Source organism: Schistocerca serialis, chromosome 4 (genome assembly GCF_023864345.2).
Source record: "Schistocerca serialis cubense isolate TAMUIC-IGC-003099 chromosome 4, iqSchSeri2.2, whole genome shotgun sequence".
Classification (NCBI taxonomy): domain Eukaryota; kingdom Metazoa; phylum Arthropoda; class Insecta; order Orthoptera; family Acrididae; genus Schistocerca; species Schistocerca serialis.
In genome coordinates this window covers 420,487,942-420,511,680 of record NC_064641.1, presented here as the reverse complement: position 1 = coordinate 420,511,680, position 23,739 = coordinate 420,487,942, and the positions used below count along the sequence as shown (strand labels likewise).

The following is a 23,739-nucleotide window of genomic DNA, read 5'->3' as shown; positions in this document are numbered from 1 at the left end:
AAGCCGAAACTCAAATGTGGAAATTAGATTGAATTAAAGATGAGAGAGAGGAGCGTTTTGTTGAAAGCCTGAATGAAAAGAGAGTTCAACAGAATGAAATTAGTTCTGTCGTTCCTTTAACATTATTGTAAGCAGCACTGTTGATAAAATCGCTTTGTTTGAATCTGCTATGCCGTCTGTCTGTTTTTGCGCATTCTTTCGTTACATTGTAGCTCAAGTTCACAATAATGGATTTCTCATGAGCGACGCACGCTTCGCTGTGACGTCAGCACGGCGACCAACTGCACGGCGCATACGAAGGATTTCAGACACCCATGCTTCTAGGACGGGCGGTGGCCAGTCACGTGAAACTTCGGTTGGTCCCAGCTCTGGGTGAATAGGCTATATGTAGTAGATAATGTGAGAGGCTCCGTGCCGTTGACGCGTTCGAGGCTATTGTCTGTAGGAAGGTAGGTCTAGAAGATTAGCCTATTACGAAATACAGGAAAACTGACTAGTTAATCCTAACGTAAAGTGTTTCTGTTCTGGTGCACTATCGGTGGTAGTTCACTGGCAATACCCAAGAGTAACCGTTCAGAAGGCCCTAAAGTGGAATGATCATACAAAAGTAACTGTAGGAAGAGCTGAGGCCACGCTGAACTTAACGCGATGTATCGTAAATAAGTGTAAATCATCCACGAAAGAAGATGCGCGCAGAGCTCTTGCACATTCCATTCTGTAGTTACGCTCATCAGTGTGAGAACGAAACCAGGTTGGATTGACTGGAGCAACAGGGCGGACGGGTGGAGGGGGGGGGGCAGTGAGTTTCACCACCGGTAAGTTTTTAAGTTAGCACGAGAGAATGACAGAGATGCTCATAAAACTAGAATGGCAGGCACTGCGCATCAAGGAGAGGTTTCCTGCTGAAATTTCGGGAGGATCCGTTGCAAGAACAATAGGGCAAGGTACTGTCAGAAAACCAATAAACTGAGTTGGAATCATGGAAATTAATATGCAAATTGCCACAATCTGGACGCCATAAATGTAGTAAGCGAAATTAATGGAATGATTATAACTAGGAAAAATTTACATTTATTATTACACTGAAGCGCCAAAGAAACTGGTATAGGCATGCGTATTCGAAAACAGAGAATGTAAACAGGCGGAATACGGAGCTGCGGTGCAACGCCTATATAAGACTAGTGTCTGACGCAGTCGCCGGCAGTTGTGGCCGAGCGGTTCTAGGCGCTTCAGTCTGGAACCGCACGACCGCTACGGTCGCAGGTTCGAATCCTGCCTCGGGCATGGATGTGTGTGATGTCCTTAGGTAGGTTTAAGTAGTTCTAAGTTCTAGGGGACTGATGACCTCAGATGTTAAGTCCCATAGCGCTCAGAGCCATTTGAACCATTTTGACGCAGTTCTTAGATCGGTTACTGCTGCTAGAATGGCAGGTTATTAAGATGTGAGTTTGAGCGTGGTGTTGTAAGTAGCGCACGAGCGATGGGACACAGCAACTCCGAGGTAGCGATGAACTGCAGCTCTTTCCGTACCACCATTACACGAATGTACCATGGATATTAGGAATCCGGTAAAACATTAAATCTGCGACGTCTCTGCGGCTGGATAGAGGTCGTGCAAGAACGGGACCAACGACGACTGTAAAGAATCGTTAGACGTGACAGAAGTGCAACCGTTTCGCAAATTGCTGCAGATTTCAGTTCTGTGCAATCAAAAAGTGTCAGTGTACGAACCATTCGACACATCGATTTGGGCTTTCGGAGCCGAAGGCCCACTCGTGTGCCCTTGATGACTGCACGAGACAAAGCTTTACGTCTCGCCTGGGCCCTTCACCACCATCATTGAACTCTTGATGACTGGAAACATGTTGCCTGGTAGGACGAGTATCGTTTCAAATTGTATCGAGCGGATGGACGTGTACAGGTATGGAGACAACCTCATGAATCCACGGACCCTGCTTGTTAGCAGAGGACTATTCAAGCTGGTGGAGGTTCTATAATGGTGTGGTACGTGTGCAGTTAGTGATATGGGACCTCTGGTACGTCTAGATACGACTCTGACAGGTGACACGTACGTAAGAATCCTGTCTGATCACCTGCATCCATTCATGGCCATTGTGCATTCCGACGGACTTCACAATTCCAGCAGGACAATGCGACACCCCACACGTCCAGAATTTCTACAGAGTGGCTCCAAGAACACACTTCTGAATTTAAACACTTCCGCTGCCCACCAAAGTCCCCAGACATGAACATAATTGAGATATCTGGGATACCCTGCAACGTGCTGTTCAGAAGAGATTTCTACCCCATCGTACTCTTACGTATTTATGGACAACCCTGTAGGATTCATGGTGTCATTTCCCTACAGCCCTACTTCAGTCATTAGTTGAGTCCTTGCCACGTCGTGTTGCGGCACTGCTGCGTGCTCGTGGGGGTCCTACACGATATTAGGCAGGTGTACCAGTTTATTTGGCTCTTCAGTGTGTATCATCAACACACAAATTAAATTTTTGGGCCAATTTGACTGATCATAAACACAACTCGCAATTGTACAAACCCCAGTCACTCTCTTTGTTGTGGCAGCTTTCATGTTCCGTGGCTTTCGGATGATGCACTAGGAGGATAACCCGTTCGCTCATCCATAATGGCAGACTTAATCTCCTCAGGTGTAGCACGTTTCGTAGCCGACACGCCATTCTTGTGTACACGCTCCTGGCGTCTATGGTGTGCGGTAACCGTTTGGCAAGAATGGTGTTAATGTTACTTTTGGAGGATGTGATCAGACAAGGAAGTGCAGCCAGATGCGTAAAGACCGAAGTACTGGACCGCAAGCAAATTTTTCGTTATTGAAAGGAAAGGAATACGTCATCAAGTGATGATAGACATCGGAATAAAAGTAGAGCTCTGACTCTCTGAAGACTGAGTCGACAATACGTTGGCAAGCCTCTGAAAGAGGAACTACTGTATCTTCTGATTTCTCTGAGTGACTGTTCGCCTTCTCACCACTGACTACTATACACTTCGACTACTGACTGTCTGGTCTCTGCCTGACCACTATCTATTGACTGTCTGCTCTGTTGGCGCTCTCTCTCTCTCTCTCTCTCTCTCTCTCTCTCTCTCTCTCTCTCTCTCTCTCTCTTCTGCTCACATTGCACACTGAACGATTGACTGATTCACTGACTCGGCTCGGTCTGGTTTACCATTTACCAACTGACTATATTTTGGCTGCTCCCGCTTGGCAGTTTTGTCCATAGCCTCCCTCATTGTATCCTTCAGGCTACTTAATTTTGCGTCGGATCTTCTTTCATTGATAGGTCGAATTGCGGTTCCACCCAGTTAACGATCAACGCTGCAAAGTCACGGCGCTCAGTCTTCATACAAGGTGAAAATTTCTGATACTGGGGCGGCAGCCAAATAAACCATGAACTCTCATTTCATTCTCACGCTGTTCCTCATTGTGGCAATGCCCAGCACCGGCTGCTGTCTCCACAGCGAATAGCAAGATAGTGCTTCATGTGTTTGTTTTCCTTCCTTACTTGTCAAGAAAGCATCCGACAGCAAACCCATTTGTTTTTAATGGGAATGCCTGCGCTTTATTAAAGCGTTCGCGGGTGCTCACGACACTAAGCATCCCTCTTGCTGTCTTTCCGACGTAATCCAGTTGTCGCTCTTCCCGAGCGAGGGAGACACTTCAGTTTATCTGTATCTGTCTGACTCAGGGGAACGTTTCACGTACTTTTTGTGGCCTAAGCCTCCCTCTTGTTGTCAGCAGCCAGTGGTGAAATATTGCAGTAAACTTCCTCCTGTATCTGACGAAATGAGCATGACGACTACATAAGAGAAACTGAAGCTCTTGCAGAGACTCGCTGTCAGTTAAGGTACAAGCGATTTGAAAAGTTCATGAAGTGGATGCAAGATGATGTACTAAATTGGCTATGTACAGTGGAAAAATGTTCATTTAACATAACCAGTTATGTAGAGCATGTTGCATCCACCTCCCAAAATTTTGAATGTTTGCAACTTCCAAAAGGAAGTCCTCGATATTTGATTTAACACGTTCATGTCCGCTCCTACTACCGGCGACTCACATCTGAGCATCTCGTCAGCCGGCTTGTACCACCCGTGGCTCGCGCTCCAGTCTGCCAATTATGCTATCAACACACTAGCGTAGAATACAATGTTATGTGACCCTTCAACGACAGAACTTCTGAACAATTGAGATATCGCATAATTTGAAATTAATTTAGTGTTAAATTGTTTTACGTTATTTCTCTAGTTTTAAAAGAATGGACTTACGCCACTTCCAAAACGTAAAGTCAGTATATTAAAATAATAGACTAGGGCGTTTGAATATACCGCCGGCCCACGGAAAGCAATAGCAAAAGCACCGCCGTCAGATAAGGGACCCACAGCGAGAAACATACTTCTCAGCACTGGCGTGACCGTGTTAAATTTATTGATACGTTGTAGGTTTAAGTTACTGACTTACAGGACAGAAAAAAAGTTGCGGTACAAATATTATAACTCATTGCTGTAAAGCTCTAGAAAGTAACTAAATAAATTATGTTCATAACTCCACAGAAAGGGTAACATTTCATATATTTGCATGTTTAAATACTTTTTTCACTTATTGTTTAAAAAGATACAGAGAACATAGCGTACCTGGAACAATCTCTACAAGCCACCGTAATGCTGACTGAATTGTATGAAAATTCTTCATTTCTATCCCAATCCATCCGCATATTGAGCGAGGAAAAGATTTCTGGCTATATCTCTCTATATATATTTTTTATTCTCATGACCGCCAAGGGAAATGTATGATTGTGCCAGGATGCTGGTTGCACAGCCCTTTTTTTTGTATAAGCTTCTCTAAATTTACCTAAAATGGTTTCGTGAAAACATCCTCTTCTTCCAAGGATTCCCATTTAAGTTCCCAGAATATTTCTGTTGCGCTTCCTTATGGTCTATACCGATCTGTTAAGATTCGAGCATCGAGTCTTTGAATTCGATGTCTACTGTCGTGTCTTCTTGATAAGTAACCCAAACTGGAATAGTACTCTAGAATCTGTTGCACCAGCGTATTGTGTGAGATTGCATTTATAGATGTATTGCAGTTCATCAAAACCCTGACGTGTTCACCATTGATCTTGTAATCAGGAACTATCGGGTTTTCTCTTTGTTATCGGAATTGTCTCACATTTTTACATATTCAAAGAGACATGTCAATTGACAATTTTTCTGCATTTCCTTACTATCGTCCAGTGACTATTCCTATTTTCCTGTAAACAACAGCATTGTCAGCGATGATGAACTATCGATAAAAGCTGGTATTTTTACATGTAGTAGTTTAATACGTATACACATTTATTGATTGTTTTTTTCCTATCCGTTGAACTTTTCCCACAAACACTTCACGTAATTTACTACCTGATGTTCTATGTACGGTCTTAATTGCATCACTAAGCGCACTACGCCTGCCAGTATTGGCCAACTACTTTGTATCCATGGTTACACACTTTAACACCTGACCTACTGTCCAGCGGAAAGTAAGCAATAACGGCTTGCTCTTGCCGCATGTGCTTGGAAGTACTACCCAACCTAAAAACACACTACTCCTAATAGCTATAATTATTAGTCTGCAAATGACTAATAATTATAGCTATTAGGAGAAATACGTTTTTAGGTTGGGTAGTACTTCAAAGCACATGCAGCAAGAGCAAGCCGTTATGATAACATGTTTTTCAGTGCACTGTTCTCAGTCACCAGTAAAAATATCTGCACTTAAACCCGTTACACCCAGTGTGTGTATGTAGTAATTTCACTTAAACCCTTGTAACTGAATTGATAGTGACTGTAGAAACGATCCACGTATAAACATAAGTAACTGGATTTCGCCCTGCCGTGGGTTATATAGTCTTGTGGATCGTGCCCCTGCTGATGAGGTCGTTTTGTGTTTTGCAGAAGCAGATCCAGAGCGCGCAGTCGGACTCTGGGCCTCGCCGCGAGAAGGACAAGAGCGCCAAGCGGAAGTCCAACCTGAACCGCTGCCTCACCGCAGAGGCCGTCGCGCCAGCCGTCCATTCAGGTGAGTTCACTTCTGAGACGACGCGCTGCGTGTACGCTGTTTTTACGGCGCTTATTATAATACCGCTCCAATTACTGGTGGCCATACACCAGTAAGATACCATCAAAGACACGAAAACACATTCACATCCTTCCACCAGCGTCGCTGGTACGTCAGTGGCAGTAGTTAACTGTAAAATGTCGGGGATATTGTCCATGTATACTTTTATACGAAAAGTACGTACTAATTACAATAAAACTCTTCTGATGAAAATATAGGGCATTAATATAGAAAAATTACGAAAATATGTAATAAATACAGATCATCTATTATATTTTGAACAGTCCCTAAAGTGATACAGTTAAACTGTTCCCAAGCCGCACACACTTAGTGGAAAACAAAACATTGCAATTGTGGTTCAAATGCCTCTGAGCACTATGGGACTCAACATCTTAGGTCATCAGTCCCCCACGACTTAGAACTACTTAAACCTAACTAACCTAAGGACATTACACACATCCATGCCCGAGGCAGGATTCGAACCTGCGACCGTAGCGGCCGCGCGGTTCCAGACTGTAGCGCCTAGAACCGCATGACCACACCGGCCGGCCTACAATTGTGAACACACAAATAAAATTATATGTAAGGGCAGTCAAATGAAAGAGAGGCAGACTATACAGGGTGTTCGAAAAGTCTCATTACAAACGTCTAGGACTTAACGAGGGGACTGAGTACATAATATTTTGAACAGGAACCCGTATCGGGAAACGTAAGGTTTCCGTTCTACGACGGTTTCAATTCAAATGTGTAAAGCGTCCACGTCTGCTAAGGGAAAGAGAAAACTCTGAGTTGCTTGTCCTCGTACACTATGTGATCAAAAGTATCCAGACACCCCCAAAAACATAAGCTTTTCATATTAGGTGCATTGTGCTGCCACCTACTGCCAGGTGCTCCATATCAGCGACATCAGCAGTCATTAGACATCGTGAGAGAGCAGAATGGGGCGCTCCGCGGAATTCACGGACTTCGAACGTGGTCAGGTGACTGGGTGCCACTTATGTAATACGTTTTGTACACGAGATTTTCACACTCCTAAACATTCCTAGGTCCACTGTTTCCGATGTGGTAGTGAAGTTGAAACGTGGAAGGAGACGTACAACACAAAAGAGTACAGGCCGACCTCGTCTGTTGACTGACAGAGACTGCCGACAGTTGAAGAGGGTCGTAATGTGTAATAGGCAGACATCTATCCAGACCATCACACAGGAACTCCAGACTGCATCAACATCCACTGCAAGTACTATGACAGTTAGGCGGGAGGTGAGAAAACTTGGATTTCACGATCGAGCGGCTGCTCATAAGCCACACGTCACGCCGGTAAATGCCAAACGACGCCTCGCTTGGTGTAACGAGCGTATACATTGGAAGACTGAACAGTGGAAAATCGTTGTGTGGAGTGACGAATCACGGTACACAATGTGGCGATCCGATGGCAAGGCGTGGGTTTGGCGAATGCCCGGTGAACGTCATCTGCCAGCGTGTGTAGTGCCAACAGTAAAATTCGGAGGTGGCGGTATTATGGTATGGTCGTGTTTTCCATGGAGGGGGCTTGCACCCCTTGTTGTTTTGCGTGGCACTATCACAGAACAGGCCTACATCGATGTTTTAAGCACCTTCTTGCTTCCCACTGTTGAAGAGCAAGTCGGCTATGGCGATTGCGTCTTTCAACACAATCGATCACCTGTTCATAATGCACGACCTGTGGCGGAGTGGTTACGCGACAATAACTTCCCTGTAATGGACTGGCCTGCACAGAGTCCTGATCTGGATCCTATACAATGCCTTTGGGATGTTGTGGAACGCCGACTTCGTACCAGGTCTCACCAACCGTCATCGATACCTCTCCTCAGTGCGGCACTCCGTGAAGAATGGGTTGATGTTCCCCAAGAAACCTTCCAGCACCTGATTGAACATATGCCTGCAAGATTGGAAGCTGTCGTCAGGGCTAAGGGTGGGCCAACACCATATTGAATCCAGCGTTAACGATGGAGGGCCCCACGAACTTGTTAGTCATTTTCAGCCAGGTGTCCGGATACTTTCGATCACATTGTGCATGTAACATGGTAGGCAGGGTCACGCCTACTAATTCAGACGGCACTTAATATCACTTAACGACTGCCGTACTGTGAGACCCATTCAATGCCTGTACGACTGCGATACAGTAAATATGGCTCGGTACACGATTTCCCACTTCATAGACATGTTCCTTGTGTATGGCGAAGCTCGAGGTAACAGAAGAGCTGCTAGTCGGCTGCATAACGAACGTTTTTCGCCGCGTAGTACGCCATCGCACAAACTTTTTGCCTAAGCCAACCAGCAGCTCCGAGAATCAGATATCTAATACCCAAAATGATTTCGTTCAAAGTCTCCTCTAGACTTTGTATAGTATGACTGACGGTCATCAGCTATATGCGTTCACGTTGTTCGTGCATTTTCTATCTGGGGATATCTAACCCATCCCATTCTGTTAGGTTATCTTCCGTTATACCTTCGAATCTGGCAGAGTAATATTTTGATCCAACTGTACCATCCATTAACCTGGCTATATGACGCACCCAAGTCCACTTCAGGGTAGTCACTGTCGCAACTAAGTCTGCCGTTCCAGTCTGGTTCCTTGATTCGTATGTTCATTTTCCTGTGTCTCCTGATAATTCCTGACATGAATACAGATGGGATTGACGGTACGGTACGATCTCGAAAAAGTTCAGAGAAGGACAACTGCCATTGTGTTACCGCGAAATAAGTGTGTAATACAGGGTAAGTGAGTTGGGGCTAACAGTAAAACAAAGGCGTTTTCCAACGAGATTCGTTCACGAAATTTCCGTCTCCAGTTTTCCATGCCGAATGCGAGAGTATTTTGTTGAGTCTCACCCACACATGGAGTAATTAGCATCGTAATAAAATGAGAGGGATGAGAGCTCGCACAGAAAGATTTAGGTGTTCATTCTTCCCACATTAGAGAGTGGATCGTTCGATTAATCGCCTGAAAGTGATTCAGCGAACCTTTTGCCGAAGACTTCAGTGGGACTTGCACAGTAATCATATGGATGTAGATGTGTAAGGGCAATAAAAAAGTTTCCGTTCGAATGCCGCACAGCCAAGAATCACTGCGTGAAGAAGTCCGTAACTGTCCGCTGCGCATACACGTCCGGCAGGAATTGTCGACCCTTCGAGGCCTTGTTTAAAACACCGAAGTCGTGATAATCGCACAGGGAAAGGTCAGGACTACAGTGCGGGTGCTCGAGTGTGTCGCACTTAAGCTGCCGCAACTTCTGCGTTATGACATTTGCGATGTGGGGACACAGCACAGAACTTGGCGCTCGATTCCACAACGGTGGTTCTACCGTGTTTCTTCTTCGGCAGCCAAGAAGAGAATAATAGCACTTTGGCCCTGTTCATTTAGCGTACGAAGACGCGAATGCCACGCTAATTGCCTGCATGCTGGTGCTTCTATACCCACATCGGAGTCGCACTGCATCACACATACACTGCAGCAACGCCCTAGAACTGAGATGTTTTGATCTCGTGTTATAGAATCTATCCGTTACTAGCTTTGCAGCTTTCGGTTTTTGACTATTTTTCGCTTTAAAAAAAAGTTGATATCTCGGCGCAAGAAGTCAGAACCGGTAATGCGATATTGCATGGTTTTAGCGGAGGCCTATTTGAAGATATTTTCCTTGCTCCGCATATGATGGTATTTAGACAGCGTTAATAGCCGTATTTAGGTAATAGCAATTCTGTACTGCGTTCTTTAGTTAATAGGCAACAGCACAAGATTAGTATGCCGCAGAGAGTGTTGCATTTATTTTGTTACGGAACTAAGTTACAGGCTGAAATAAAATACACGGTGCCGTCTCATTCTGCGTGTGTGTTGTTTTGACTGCATGTTGGCGTAGGTCTGGCTGTAACACCTCATGAACTTACAGCAGTAGTACTGAGAGCTTTTCGAATAGAGTATGACGTTTACTGTTTCGCGAGACGTAAACGATCTACTTCATTGATTCGATCAGAAGACAACCACCTGCCGCCGTCTGCGCAACACGGTGAGATGCTACACTCTACACTCTACAGGCTGCTGATGCTTCACTATCGCTACGCATAGCTAATGGTGGCGAAACAGCTATTTTCTTTTCCGATAGTACTTGACTGTTACACACTGAACGAAGTGGCGCAGTGGTAAGAAGCTGGACTCGTATTTGGAAGGTCGCCGATTCAAATCCCCCTCCGCCCGTCCATATTTAAGTTTTCTGTGATTTCTCTAAATCGTTTGACTCAAGCAGGAATAGTTCCTTTTGAAAAAGAAACGTATGATTGTTCTTCCTCTTCTGCCACAGCCCAGACTCGTGTTTGGTCTCGAACGACCTCGTCGTCGACGGAACGTTAAACCCTAATCTTCCTTCGTCTGAGCCTTTGTCGAAACAACTTTTCTTTTATTTCTGCAGCTCTAAATGCGCGCCTGACTGTGTTTGAACGGCGAAACCGCACCATTTCCGACAGCTATCGGCGTTTCATCTGCAGTGTCTGCTAGTGCCTCGCCACCTTTTTGTAGCGGGCTGGCGGGCTGTTTACCTGGCAGACCTCCGCCGCCCCTGTTTGCCCTCCGTGTCGAGTTCTCCGAACAGCGGAGCGCTAATGCCGCCCTGCTGTTTCATCTCACGTGCAAACGAACAGTTCCAGGGGCACCTCTTCCGCAGGGCACCGTCGTCGTTCTTCGGTGTTTGCTATCGATTTCGCTACTGCCGGAGACCGACAGTAAAAACTGGGAGGATGGAGGTCGTCAATTGCGGTCTGCGTTTGCACCGTTGCTCACCCCATCCTGGAGTTTGGGGTCTGCTAGCTGCAGACCAGATGACGAGATAGTCGGCGCTCTTGCGGCTTCAGCTGTCCATGTCGAGGTTTGAACGTGTTTTCTGAATCGTCTGCATTTATAATCCCAGTCCAGATGCGTACTTAGCGAGTTGTCACTTTAATTTTCTAAAGGACCTTGTAATCAATCAAAAATTTACCAACTATTACTAGCTTGTCAAACTATTAGTCAATGTGCGGATGTGTTCCACGTGTTTGAGAGAAATATCGATTGATGGCCAATTTTCCAAGATATCGTACTTCTGTGTTGTGGTTTCATCGCGCTTGTTTAACGAGAAAGAGTTTTATTATAATGTATCCCACTATTGTGGAAACAGCGATCAAAGATAAAAACAAAGAAGCACTGGGAACTTTCAAATGGTAAAAGAGTTGCGTCTTTCCCAACCCTATCTTAAGCGGGAAGCCAAAGAAGGAAATCAATGTTCTACGCACAATAAACAAACGGACGATGTAGTCGTAGTTTCCCCACTTCGTATTTAATGGAATTTAGAGGACGAAATAGAAGAGAACAGATTTTAGCCTGACTTTATCTTATTCGATGTGAGTGCAAAGTAATTCTAAAAACTCTTTAGAAGTTTGACTGTCCATTCCGCAAAGTTGATGTAATCACAAGGTTTTTGTGTAGTATGATTTTAGCTGATTTTCAGGGGTATATTTTTCTCATAACTTCAGTCAGTCACTGGACCAGTCACTGGACCAGCATCATCTTTACACTCAGTCCAGGAAATGCTTTGTCTGCCTTGGTAGCCATTCCCACTACAGCCAAAATATTCTGCGAAAAGATATGCACATAGTGATAGCTGCTTCAAAAGTGTTCTTCTTGTTGTGGCTCTGCCACGTATAGGTGCGGGGTCGCGTTGTTGTTTAAAATTGGCTCGGTTAATTTAAGGGTGACCGGATACCCTTCCTGTCGCTACACGATTACACCCCAGGCCGAAATCTGTGTATCCAACTGTCTGCGTGTAGTGTGATCCACGTGAAAGTGAGCGAAAGTTTCCTTAATGTTTACGAATCGTGTGGTTGAGGCTGGACTTGGGTGCCGGCCCGCTACTTACCTAGGAGGATGTGAGAAACCGTCTAAGAGCCAGGTTGGTCAGCACACCTAATGTCGACGTCAATCCGCCTGGCATTCGATCCGGGATCGGCACACCTACCCCATCCGTAAAGCGGCGCTTTCACACGCACGGCTATCAGAGTGGGTTGCTTCTAGAGGTTAAATTTGACAAACTATTTTGGCTCGTCCGCGAGCTTGTTTCCAATCCCGTGAGTAGGAAACAGAATTTTACAAGTTTGATCGTTTACAGGGGTCTTTAATAATATTTTTCGTTCAATGGCTTGGTGGCTCAGTGCTGAAGTGCCGGACTACAGAACCAAAGGTCTCGGGCAATCAGTTCTACGATTTTTATCTGTCACTTACACTTGTTTCACGTCTGGCAACCGAGCGAGGTGGCGCAGTGGTTAGCACACTGGACTCGCATTCGGAAGGACGACGTTTCAAGCCTGCGTCCGGCCGTCCAGATTTAGGTTTCCCGTGGTTTCCCTGAATCGCTTCAGGCTAATGCCGGTATGATTCCTTTGACAGGGCACGGCCGATTTCCTTCCCCGCCCTTCCCTAATCTGTTGGGACCGATGACCTCGCTGTTTGGTCCTCTCCCCCAGATCAACCAACCAACAAGCCTCTGGCAATACTTGTCAATGTAAAAAATGCTGAGTTGCACCGTGGTTCGGAGTCTGCGTAAACTGTTACGTTTAGCTATAACTGACTGTGTCAGTGAGTTCAAAATGGCATACCTCCATTGAGACCATGTGTGGTGAAGATGGTTTTCATACCAGCCTTCGGGTTGATGACTGCTTTACCTGAGGTCTTGAGTCTTCATCAGCAGGCCGTTTCCCAAAAACTGTGATAAGAATGGGGACGTCTGACATATTTAGGACAGTACTGCCCTAGACAAAAATGTGTAATGACGTGGACGAAAAAATGTGGGGGAACCATTAAGGGCCTGTTGAATGTAATGAATATCTATCAGAGTATACACGCCACTATAACTGTTTACCTAAAACTGTCAGTCTCGACTTTTTCTACATCACTGTGATACGTTGTAAACATCCTTTAGATTGAAAATAAACCTACGACAGGAGAAAACATTAAGGAGCCACAGGAATTTATCAAAAAAGTAATACAGGACGTGTAGAATGAATTTCTTTTATTTACGCAAATGTTCACAAAACTTTGGCCCTTAGACTACCGGTTTTGGTCAGCAATGTCCATCTTCAGATCATCCTAATACAATACAGCCATAGTGGCATCACAAAATTTACACAGCCAACATAACATCTTCGCACATATTAAAATATGGTGAAAACTAGGACACAGTTCCAGCGGAGTCATTATGTATCTATCGCTACTGTTCATAACAAACTGCAGTAGCAGATGAAGCAGAAGAATTCAGCTACCTTATGCAAAAATAGTTCATATCGACCAAACATAGGAGAACATGTCAGATTAGTACAGGCAAAGAGGGCTTTCCTCGCCAAAAGAATACTTGAATTAAATATGCGAGGGTTGTTTTTTAAGTAAGGGCCGTTTTTATTTTTAAAAAAAGATACAAATACTTTTGTAAAAAAACTTATTTTCTGATTCTACACACTTTTACCTATTTTTCTACATAGTTGCCTTGTTTGTTTAAGCACTTGTCATACCGTACAACTAAGTTTTTAATTCCCTCTTCAAAGAATTCGGCCGCCTGCTCCGACAGCCAAGAGTTCACGGACGCTTTCACTTCATCGTTGTCATTGAAGCGCTGCCCGCCAAGATGGTGTTTCAGGTACCGGAAAAGGTGAAAATCGCTAGGAGCAAGGTCGGGGCTGTATGGTGCATGGTCCAAAACTTCCCAGCCAAATGAATCAATCAAATCCCGAGTCTTTTGAGAGGTCTGAGGCCTAGCTTTATCGTGCAGGAACGAAACTCCTTTTGTCAGCATGCCGCGCCTTTTGTTTTGAATTGCTCTGCGGAGCTTCTTTAGAGTTGCACAGTAGGCATCTGAGTTGATTGTCGTTCCTCGTGGCATAAAGTCCACTAGCAAAACACCGCGCCGGTGTCGGAACACAGTTGCCATAATCTTGCGCTTTGACAGCGTCTGTTGGGCTTTGACCTTGACGGGTTAGGTTGTGTGTCGCCATTCCGTCGATTGTCGCTTGCTTTCGGGAGTGATATGGGATACCCATGTTTCATCTCCAGTGACAATTTGACTCAAAATGTCATCCCCTTCTTCCTCGTAACGAATCAAAAAGTCCAATGAAGTGGCAAATCTCTTCCCTTTGTGGTCCTCTGTGAGGAGTCTGGGTACCCACCGAGAACACAGTTTCTTAAAGTTTAGGTTTTCAGACACAATTTTGTACAAAACCGATCTTGAAACTTTTGGAAATTCCAAAGAAAGAGTGGAAATTGTGAATCTTCTGTCCTCACGAATCTTTGTTTCGACTGCAGCCACCAAATCATCAGTAATCACAGAGGCCCGGCCTGAGCGTTCTTCGTCATGGACGTTTTGACGGCCATTTTTAAACTCTCTAACCCATTGACGCACTTTACCTTCACTCATTGCATTCAAGACATAAACTTCTGTTAACTGACGATGAATTTCTGCAGCTGATAGGCTTCTCGCGGTCAAAAAACGTATCACTGACCGTATCTCACACGCGGCGGGCGATACAATAATCGTAAACATTATAAAGTAGCACAGCGATGCGTACACGTCAGCTACAGAGCTGCAACTTGAATCAGTGTGAACGGGAAGGATGCCGGCAAGTGGCGCGGTGGCTTGTTGCGGCGTCCGCGCGAACTACGGGACTATACGCGCGAACGGCCCTTACTTAAAAAACAACCCTCGTAGGTCTTAATTAGAGAAACGAGAAAGTAGCACAGAATTGTATGGAAGTGATGCATTGACTGTGCGAAAGCTGGGCAAGATGAGAAAGCGTTTGAGATGTGGTGTTACAGAAGCAAAGTGGACTTACGAGATAAGAAATTAATTAATTAATCCACAGGAAACTGAGAAAATGAAGTACGGAGAACACTGAATAGAAGAAGGAGTAACATGGTGGAGCGTCTGTGGATATCTTACATGGTACTGTAATTGAGGATGTCGCGTGTACGTGCTACTCTGAGGTGAAGAGATTGATAGAGCAGCCGAAATCGTGGCGGGCTGCATCAATCCGCTTATAAGATTAAAGCTCCAAAACGAAGTGTAAGTTTTCAATGTTCATTAAGTTTGCATTGCTAATGATATATGAATTTGACGATGAACTTTAAATTCACAAAATACGTGCACAAAATTTAGCACGCGAGTGCCCTACAGAAATTAGCAGAGCACGCTTTCTGGAAAATCTGAAACCTTAGATTAAGCTGATGTTTCATCCTATTACATTAAGGTACTGCAACCTGAGGTTCTCACACGGGGTATCTAGGGAGCTCACAACAAGGGATTGGTGTAATAGAGGGACCATAGTGTAGGACACGTGCAAGGATGTTAAATGTCTATGGAAATATTGAAAGTGTCTCACGGAAGACATTTTGATGTAAAACCAGCACAAAGCTGCTGAAATTGTGATTGTCCTACAACTAGTTTCGATACTAATGCCAGGCTTCGAAATTTTAAAATATGTAACCTATTTGACATATTTCAAAATTATAGACACCTGATATACTACGTACCTACTCCTTGGCGATACAGCCCATGTAGGGCCTTGGCCCCTCCGATGATCACAGCCCAATCCTGGCGATTTTCTGCTCGTTTCCTCTATCTCCGGACTCAAGTCTTTCTCAAATCATTTTCCACATCCTCCAGCCATCGTTTCCAGGGTCTCCCTTTACTCCTTTTGCCACCTGGATTTCCTGTGTAAACCTTTTTGCCAGCTCGATCCTCCGACATTCGCTTTACATGGCTCAGCCATCCTAATGTTACACTTAATTTCAGTCACAAAGTCAGGATTTCTACAAAGTTCTTCCAATTGCTTGTTTCTCCTTATCCTCCATTGCCACGCCTCATTCACGGCTCCAAAAAATCTTTCTTAATACTTTCGTCTCGCATCTTCTCAAGAGCTCTTCTTCCGCTACAGTCATTGTCCATGTTTCTGAGCCATACATTACAACCGATCTTATGACTGTTCGATAGACAGTCATCTTCGATTTTTTGCTCAAGCTGCGTGGCTGAAGGATCTTGATCAGGACCCAGTAAGCTCTATTTATATACTACTCAATTTAAAAAATTTTAAGTGTATCAGACGATTTCATTGTCGAATATTGTTGCAAAACAGTAAAAATTTTACCAGCTTTTTGCTGGTTTTACGTCAAAATGGCGCTTGTAAAAATCGTGGATAACAGCTTCAGAACGTATAGCCAATTAGTGGATGTTAGTCTAACCAAAGTAATGCTGAAACTGGTATTTCATAATTCAGCCAATGTAAGCAGGGACAGATTCTTCTCACTAGGGAGGAATCACTTACGGCGCTCCGTAACGCTCAATCTTAGGTCCATGTGTGCACAAGATCTACCGTCTAATACAGAACAAGCAGAATTCATTCTTTTTGCTGATGACACTAGTATTGTAATCCACACACACACACACACACACACACACACACACACACACACACACACACAGAAACAGAAGAAATGGTAAATAATGTTGTTAAACGTCTTGTGGTTTTCTGCAAATTATTTCTCTCTCGAAAATTTTTCTTTTTAAAATTCAGCCTTGATCACACCACGTATGTTACAAGAACATAGGTGACCGGTTTCGGTCACATCAAATGACGATCATCAGACCCATGGCAGCCAACTGGTTGACATCACAGCAGCTGAGAAGAGTGCTCCACCTACCATCTTCGAAGGATGCCATGGGTCCGATGATGGTCATGTGATGTGATCGAAACCGATTATCTATGTTCTTGTAACATCTTGGTGTGATCAAGACTGAATTGTAAAAAGAAAAATTTTATAAATTTTTGATCACTGTTCTAAATATGTTTATTAAAATTATTTCTCTCTCAAATTAAAAAAGTTAGTTCTGCACGTCGACAGGTACTAAGCTAACAATAAGTGTAACATATGATGAGGAAATATTAACTAAGGTGGAAACATCAAAATTCTTGTGTGTCCATATTGATGAGAAATGAAAATGTAAAAAGCACGTTTTAGAACTCCTAAAACAACTTAGTTGAGCCACATTTGCACGTAGAATCATTCCAAATCTTGCGTTGAGAGAAATCAGTAACTTATTTGCATATTATCATTCAACAATGTCACATAAAATAATGTTAATGGTTAATTCACCTTTAAGAAAGTAAGTTAAAGAAAGTGCTGACCGAATAATATTAGTGCTCACCTACGATCATATTGTAGACATTTGCTTCAGGTGTTCGGCAGTTAGACCAGTGTTTCAAAGTACATTTGTTCCATCGCGAAAGAAGTGGCTTACAGATGGTTCGTTCGACCGATTCCTGAGTATTGTTTCTCAGTCTGGGAGCCGTACCAAATAGGATTAACAGAAGAGATCGTGAAGATCCAAGGAACAGCCAGCGACACGTTTCGTTCACAGGGTCGTTTACTTGGCGCGAGAACGTCACTGCAGTGCAGACGCTACAAGGGATGCGTAGTGCATCACGGAGAGGTTTATTGTCGAAATTTCGAAAGCTTACGTTGCTAGAAGAGTAGGACAAAATATTACTTTCTCCCACATACGCTTCAAGAAAATTAGAGCTTCTAGATATCATACGGAGCTTTGCCGATTGTCATATTTCATTCATGGAAGGGGGATCAGTTAGTGGTACCGAAAGAACCCTCCGTCACACACCATAAGGTGGCTTGCGGTCTGTAGATGCTGAAGTAGTAGTTGACGTAGATGAAATTTGTACTGAGCAGCCCAATACTGTTCAAAGTGCACAACGATGTACATAATTACAATATCAGAAGAAAAAAATTACATTTATTATTCTACATTCAGATTGTCTTTAGCACAGAAAGGGATGCACAATGCTGCAACTAAAGTTTTTGATCACTTATCCAGTGATACCAAATGTTTTACACATAGCAAAGTTAAATTTGAAAACAAACTGAAAGTTTTGCCTTCAAAGCTCATTCTGTTCCGTATAAGAGATCCAATTCTTGTAATATGTAAAAGGTAGCGGGTAGGAACTATTAATTCAAATCTGTATTTAAAAAAGTTGTTAAATGATGAGCACGAAGCCATATTTGCAAATGAATATGTAATGTGTCGTAACTCCACTAACATCAACGTGGAGTTAAAACAGCCACTCCATTCACCGCCATCGCCTGCCATCATGGTATGAGGGTCTGAGGATGGTCAAAAACAGCTCGAGACTGTTTGAGTCGATTTTTAAAGAACTTTTTCCAGTTTGTTGTTCTCCACGAGAAACGTTCTCGAAGAGTCCTGAATGTAAAATGGCTAGTACCACATCATAATGGTTAATCGTATAAATTATGGATGGAACCTAACTCGAACCACATCATTTCGATTAATCATATAAATTATGGATGAAACCTAACGAACTGACCAACTAACTGACTGATTAATAAATGTCTCACAGAAGTTTGCTCGAGCCTGTTTGCTTAAAGCAATACTTGAAAAATGGGGCAGGCCGAAGGTAGAGTATCAGTATGGCACAAGTACTCAGCTTCTCGCCTGATGCTATTTCGTGGTACACGGTCGCTTCACAGCGTCGTAGTTGACTCCGCTGATACTAAACGTTTATGGGAGAACCGCCTGGAACAAGTAGCTTCTGCTGTCGCATCTTTCATGGAGACTCCTCCATAATGGCTCTCATAGGCCTCTGTTACAGCCCTGGTATCTCCCAGGTCGTTCGATGAGAACGAGCGTAAAAATATCAGTGGAAAGACTAGCTCCAAATGACTTTCCTCAGTATTTTAAAAAAAGTTTCATGGGAGAGAAACACGCCGTTTTGTTGGTGGTATGTAGAGATAATCACCCTAAACTGAATGCTTCCCCAAAACTAGGTAATCTTCAAAGTTACTGAATTGATCTCCCCTTTCCCACTCAACTCCAGCAATTGTCTGCCTGAGGGCTGTCTCTAACTGATTTTTGAACTTGTTTGACACGTTATTTTAGCAATATTAACACGCTGTTATATAGTTGTATTGCGTAACTGCCGGTGCAAACCACAAAACTGTGTTCATCACGTTACCGCAAATGTCACGTGCTATTCAGTTAAACGTTTCGCTTGTTAGAGACTCCTCACTTTCCACTATGGGCGAAGACTGCTCTCCCTCAGTCATGTACTTTTAGGAAGAGTAGATACAAAAATTTCCTGATTGTCTCGAAACGTAAATGTACGAATTAATTTTTTGTTTGTTTGTAGGCACATGTCTGCATTCAGCAGATCTGGTAGATGCTTTGGCTGCTATATCGTCGTGCTACAATACTGTTATGGGCGGTTTTCAATATGTTCTAGAGCTGCATACACGTACCTGCAACAAACAAACAATTAAATATGTAAATTAAAGTTTTCAAGGCGATCATGAAAATACGGTACGTGCCCCTTGCGCAGATACCTCTCGGCAGATGATAGCGGCCTTGTATCTGAATTGTGTGCTCTTGATTCATCAGAGCCAATTATCAATCATTCCCTATGCTTCTCGTTAGGCAACCATTGTCGTGGGCATGCTATTACTCTTAATTTTAGCTGTCTTTTTATAAAGAATAGCCCTTGTATGCAGGTAGATTAATCCCTACATAATCTCTCTCTCTCCCTCTCTCTCTCTCTCTCTCTCTCTCTCTCTCTCTCTCTCTCTCTCTCTCTCTCTGTGTGTGTGTGTGTGTGTGTGTGTGTGTGTGTGTGTGTGTGTGTGCGTGTGTGTGCGTGTGTTTTAAAGCTTTCATGAAGCAGCTTTGTGTAAACAGAGCAGGTTGGGCACAGAAAGCATGAAAAGTTTATGTAATGGACGAAACGAAGGAGTTTCGTAACTTTAGAAACACCACATTTCTCTAGGTTTGATCGCCAGACGCGCATTACTAATTTCGTCGAGTAAACGTAGCATGCATTTGCTTCTACTCTAATGTCAATGTACACGGTTAGGCCGCATTAATAAGACACCAGTCAAAAGCCTAATAAATAGCCACCCCTTGCAGTGCGAGATGTACAGGAGGAGTGTCAGTTATGTTCTGGGAGGTGCCAATAGGGACGAGGAGCCATAGCAATTCCTTGCCCTGGGCAGCAGCGCTAGATTGGGTTCAATTCCTGGGAGTTTGCTGATCGGGGAAGTATGTAAGCTAATCCTGGTGCTCTTCGATCCACGAACGTTCAGTGTGAGCTGTGTGACTTGCATTCTCCTGGTGATAGATACCATCGTGCCGAGGAAAACGGTGCTACATCTAGGGGTGGACGTGGTTTCCAAAGAGAGATGCATATTTGTTGATCCAGTGTACCTTCCAAAATAACGGACTCGCCCAAGGAATGCCACAAACCATATTGATCCCTCGATTGTTCTAGGATCTTTGCTTTCAGACGTTTCACGGCGTACCTGCCAACGGCCGTCTGTCCAATAGAGCATAAAACGTGATTCGCCTGAAAAAGCCGCCTTTCACTTCACAATGGACGTCTGGCGTGCAAGTGCCAGTCTGCGTCGGAGATGGACAGCAGCCATCATACGTGCATAAACCTGGCACTTTCTGTGGTGGCAACTTTCACTGATACACTGCTGTTCGTCCCTCGGCTCATCTGTAGCACTTCTGTTCGCCCGTATACATCTGCGCAGCCGTCGTTCGCCCCCGTCAAGTACGCCCGGTGGTGCACCACAATTGCCTCGTCGCGGGTTTTGGATAGCGCCATTTCGCTATGCACGGTATATTTTATTCACGGCATCACACGAACAACTTAAAATTTTAGCCGTTTCGGAAATGTTTCCGCCTTTGGCGCGAAAGTCAATGATCGAGCCCTTTTCGACGTCAGATAAATGGGTCCGTTTTCGCATTGCGACAATGACTCCATTGTTCACGCCCCGCACTCTTTACATAGCCCCACTACTAGTGCTGCCACCTGCTGTCTCTGAATGGTTACTGCCCGCTGACGCCCAACAGAGGCGGTGGTCACATTAATGACTGGACCGTGTGCTATTGCAGCTTCTTTCCAAATTTCAAATCGGTGCACAGTCAGACGCAGACTGAAAGCTCATTCCGAAAAGTACTGTTGCCTTACAGACAAGCCCAGTGATTCGTAACGGTACAAAACGTTCGTATTACCACAAATTATTAACCGAATCAGTTTTAACCGGGACAGAGAAACAGAGCGGCACCCGGCATCGGTTTAAAAGGTGTCCGGAAATTGAGTATGCATTGCGGTTGTGACGGGGGTGGGCAGATGCAAAGGCGGCGGTAGAGTAGGTCACGAGGTTGGGCGAGGTCAGCGCCGGCGCCGCGCACGCCTATCGATCGCTGGCGGCTGCAGCGGCGGCGGCAGCGGCGAAGGCGGCAGTAGCGCCGCCGGGACGCCGGCTCGCCTGTTGCCAGCCAGCCGCGCGGCGACGCCGGCTCCGGGCAACAGGTAGTCGCAGCCCGGCAGCGACGCCGCCACCGCCGCCCGCAGTCGCGCCATGACAACAGAGCTCGCAGCACGGGGTGAGTACCGCGACGCGCTGCGTGCCCTGCGCGCCGGCCGGCGACGACGGCGAACGTTGCCCACTGCCGGCCTGGTGCACGCAGCTTGGCGAGTGTCCAGCGTCCGCGTACAATAACGCACCGAGAATCTTGCGGTTAGAGGGCGCGGCTACACCGTGGCGGAACTAGGATCTTGGCGTGCGAGTTAAATGATTGTGTGAATTGCTCGCCTAAGGGGAGCTTCTGGTCGAGGCAGGTGAAAAAACCAATTCTTTCACTCAGCCCTTTATTTGGCAGTGTCGCCCTTATGCAATACCAGATTCGTATAGTGTTCGTCTTTGGGTGGGCAATGGTGCTTCCAGGCAGTATTCGAGCTCTCATAAGAAACGAGTTTTGTTGTTTCTGGTGATATGTTTCCGAATAGTTTGCAGCTATAATAGACACAGTGAAAGATTGTGTGAGCTTCAGTTAACGGTGTAGCAGTATCTTCCTATTTTGTGGCGCTGGAACAAAAACTGCTTCTAACCGGAAACAGGATGTCTTGAAGGTGAGTTGTTACACAAATGTGTTGGCGAATTATAGCTTGGAACATTGCAAATGGACTGATCTTTCCTGGGAGGAGGAAGCCTGGCTTTGACTGTCGGGTGGACAAGAAGTCCAGATTAGGAAGGGAACTGCAGCTCCTGTGCCAGTGAATAATGTAAGACAAAGTGAGGGCTAAAAGGGAAGGTTCAAATGGCTCTGAGCACTATGGGACTCAACTGCTGTGGTCATAAGTCCCCTAGAACTTAGAACTACTTAAACCTAACTAACCTAAGGACATCACACACATCCATGCCCGAGGCAGGATTCGAACCTGCGACCGTAGCGGTCTTGCGGTTCCAGACTGTAGCGCCTTTAACCGCTCGGCCACTCCGGCCGGCTAAAAGGGAAGGTGTACGCCTTGTCCTCAGGGGTATTCGACTGTGAAATGTGCAATCGTCCTGTGCGTTTTACCAAAAAGGAGTTGTTTTAAGACGTTTCAAGCCAAGCAACAACATTGTAGTATTTATATTGTAGCATTCTTGCGTCTTTTGTGGGCGATGATGCGTGGAGGCTAGAGACAGCATTTTGTAAAAATGCGTTTAAAGTTATTGACGTGCCGTATACATCTAATTTAAGTAACTGTGCAAAATAAAGAGTTAATTTGCATCCCTAGCGTACATAGATTGTGTCCCAAAATGATGTTTTGATAGTGAAAGTATTTTGGAAGTAAAAGCTTGTTGAATGGAACCGTGCGCCGACCGAAATGTAAGCACCTGCAGGTGCTCAATGATTTAATTCAAGAAAAGATTTAACCGGTATACGAATTTATTTCCAGTGAATATTTGCTTAAAAGCAGCACCGTTGCCCATACGAAAACTGAGAATGAGAGCTGGTACCGAAACACCTTCACTGTGGGAGCATAAACAGTCTATATGTAGATCTCTCTGTAAGTATATTCGACGAAGGTTATTCATCTGTGAACCATGAACGTGTTAGGAATCGTCGTAGGTAGGAACAGCAAAAACTTCGCAGAGTTGTCTGACAGAAAACGCGTGGCCTTCGCTGAGTAAGGAACGTCTCCGTTTGTTAAGAGCCTCGATACGGCACCAAATTTAGAACCATAACATGTTTGAAGAAGAGGAAGGATTCCTCTGTGGTCCTGAGATCGCAGATTAACCGTAAGTTTTGAAACAACCTTTTGCTTTTTTTCGTTACTCCAAACATAAACGCATTTTTCTCGAAAAAGCATTTTTCAGTGCGCTAGAGCCTCGACAGATTAAGCGATTCATTTGATTTTTCTATGTGGAGCACAAATTTTTACGGGGCCTTAGCGAGAGTCTTTTATTCGAATTTTAAATATTTTTTGAACATTTGAAAGAAAAAACACGTCAAGAAGTGGATATATTTTTCAAACAGATCCCATTTTTGAGGTATTTTTCAAAACCTCATCGTGATGATACCCCAAATTCATTCTAATTTAAGAATTTTCTATTTTTATGGATTACGGAAATAGCCACGAGTCCGTATAACGTTTCGCACAAATCAGGACGCGCCGCGAGGCGTATACTTTGACGAGGGCTGCAGCTGCCATTTTTG

At 44.5% G+C, this 23,739-nt stretch overlaps 2 protein-coding genes across 2 annotated transcripts in view; both read left to right on the top strand.

Annotated features, from left to right (window-relative positions):
* The window catches only part of LOC126475002 (supervillin), a 579,202-nt gene that overhangs the window by 16,542 nt on the left and 538,921 nt on the right, over positions 1–23,739 (top strand). The window contains exon 2 of the mRNA XM_050102541.1: positions 5,962–6,085. The gene's annotated coding sequence lies outside the window, so the exon portion shown is untranslated. The remainder of the gene's footprint in view (positions 1–5,961; positions 6,086–23,739) is intronic.
* The window catches only part of LOC126474503 (translation initiation factor IF-2-like), a 476,968-nt gene that overhangs the window by 433,346 nt on the left and 19,883 nt on the right, over positions 1–23,739 (top strand). The window contains exons 4-5 of the mRNA XM_050101973.1: positions 213–355; positions 5,962–6,085. Of these exons, the coding sequence (XP_049957930.1) occupies positions 213–355; positions 5,962–6,085 (267 nt within the window). The remainder of the gene's footprint in view (positions 1–212; positions 356–5,961; positions 6,086–23,739) is intronic.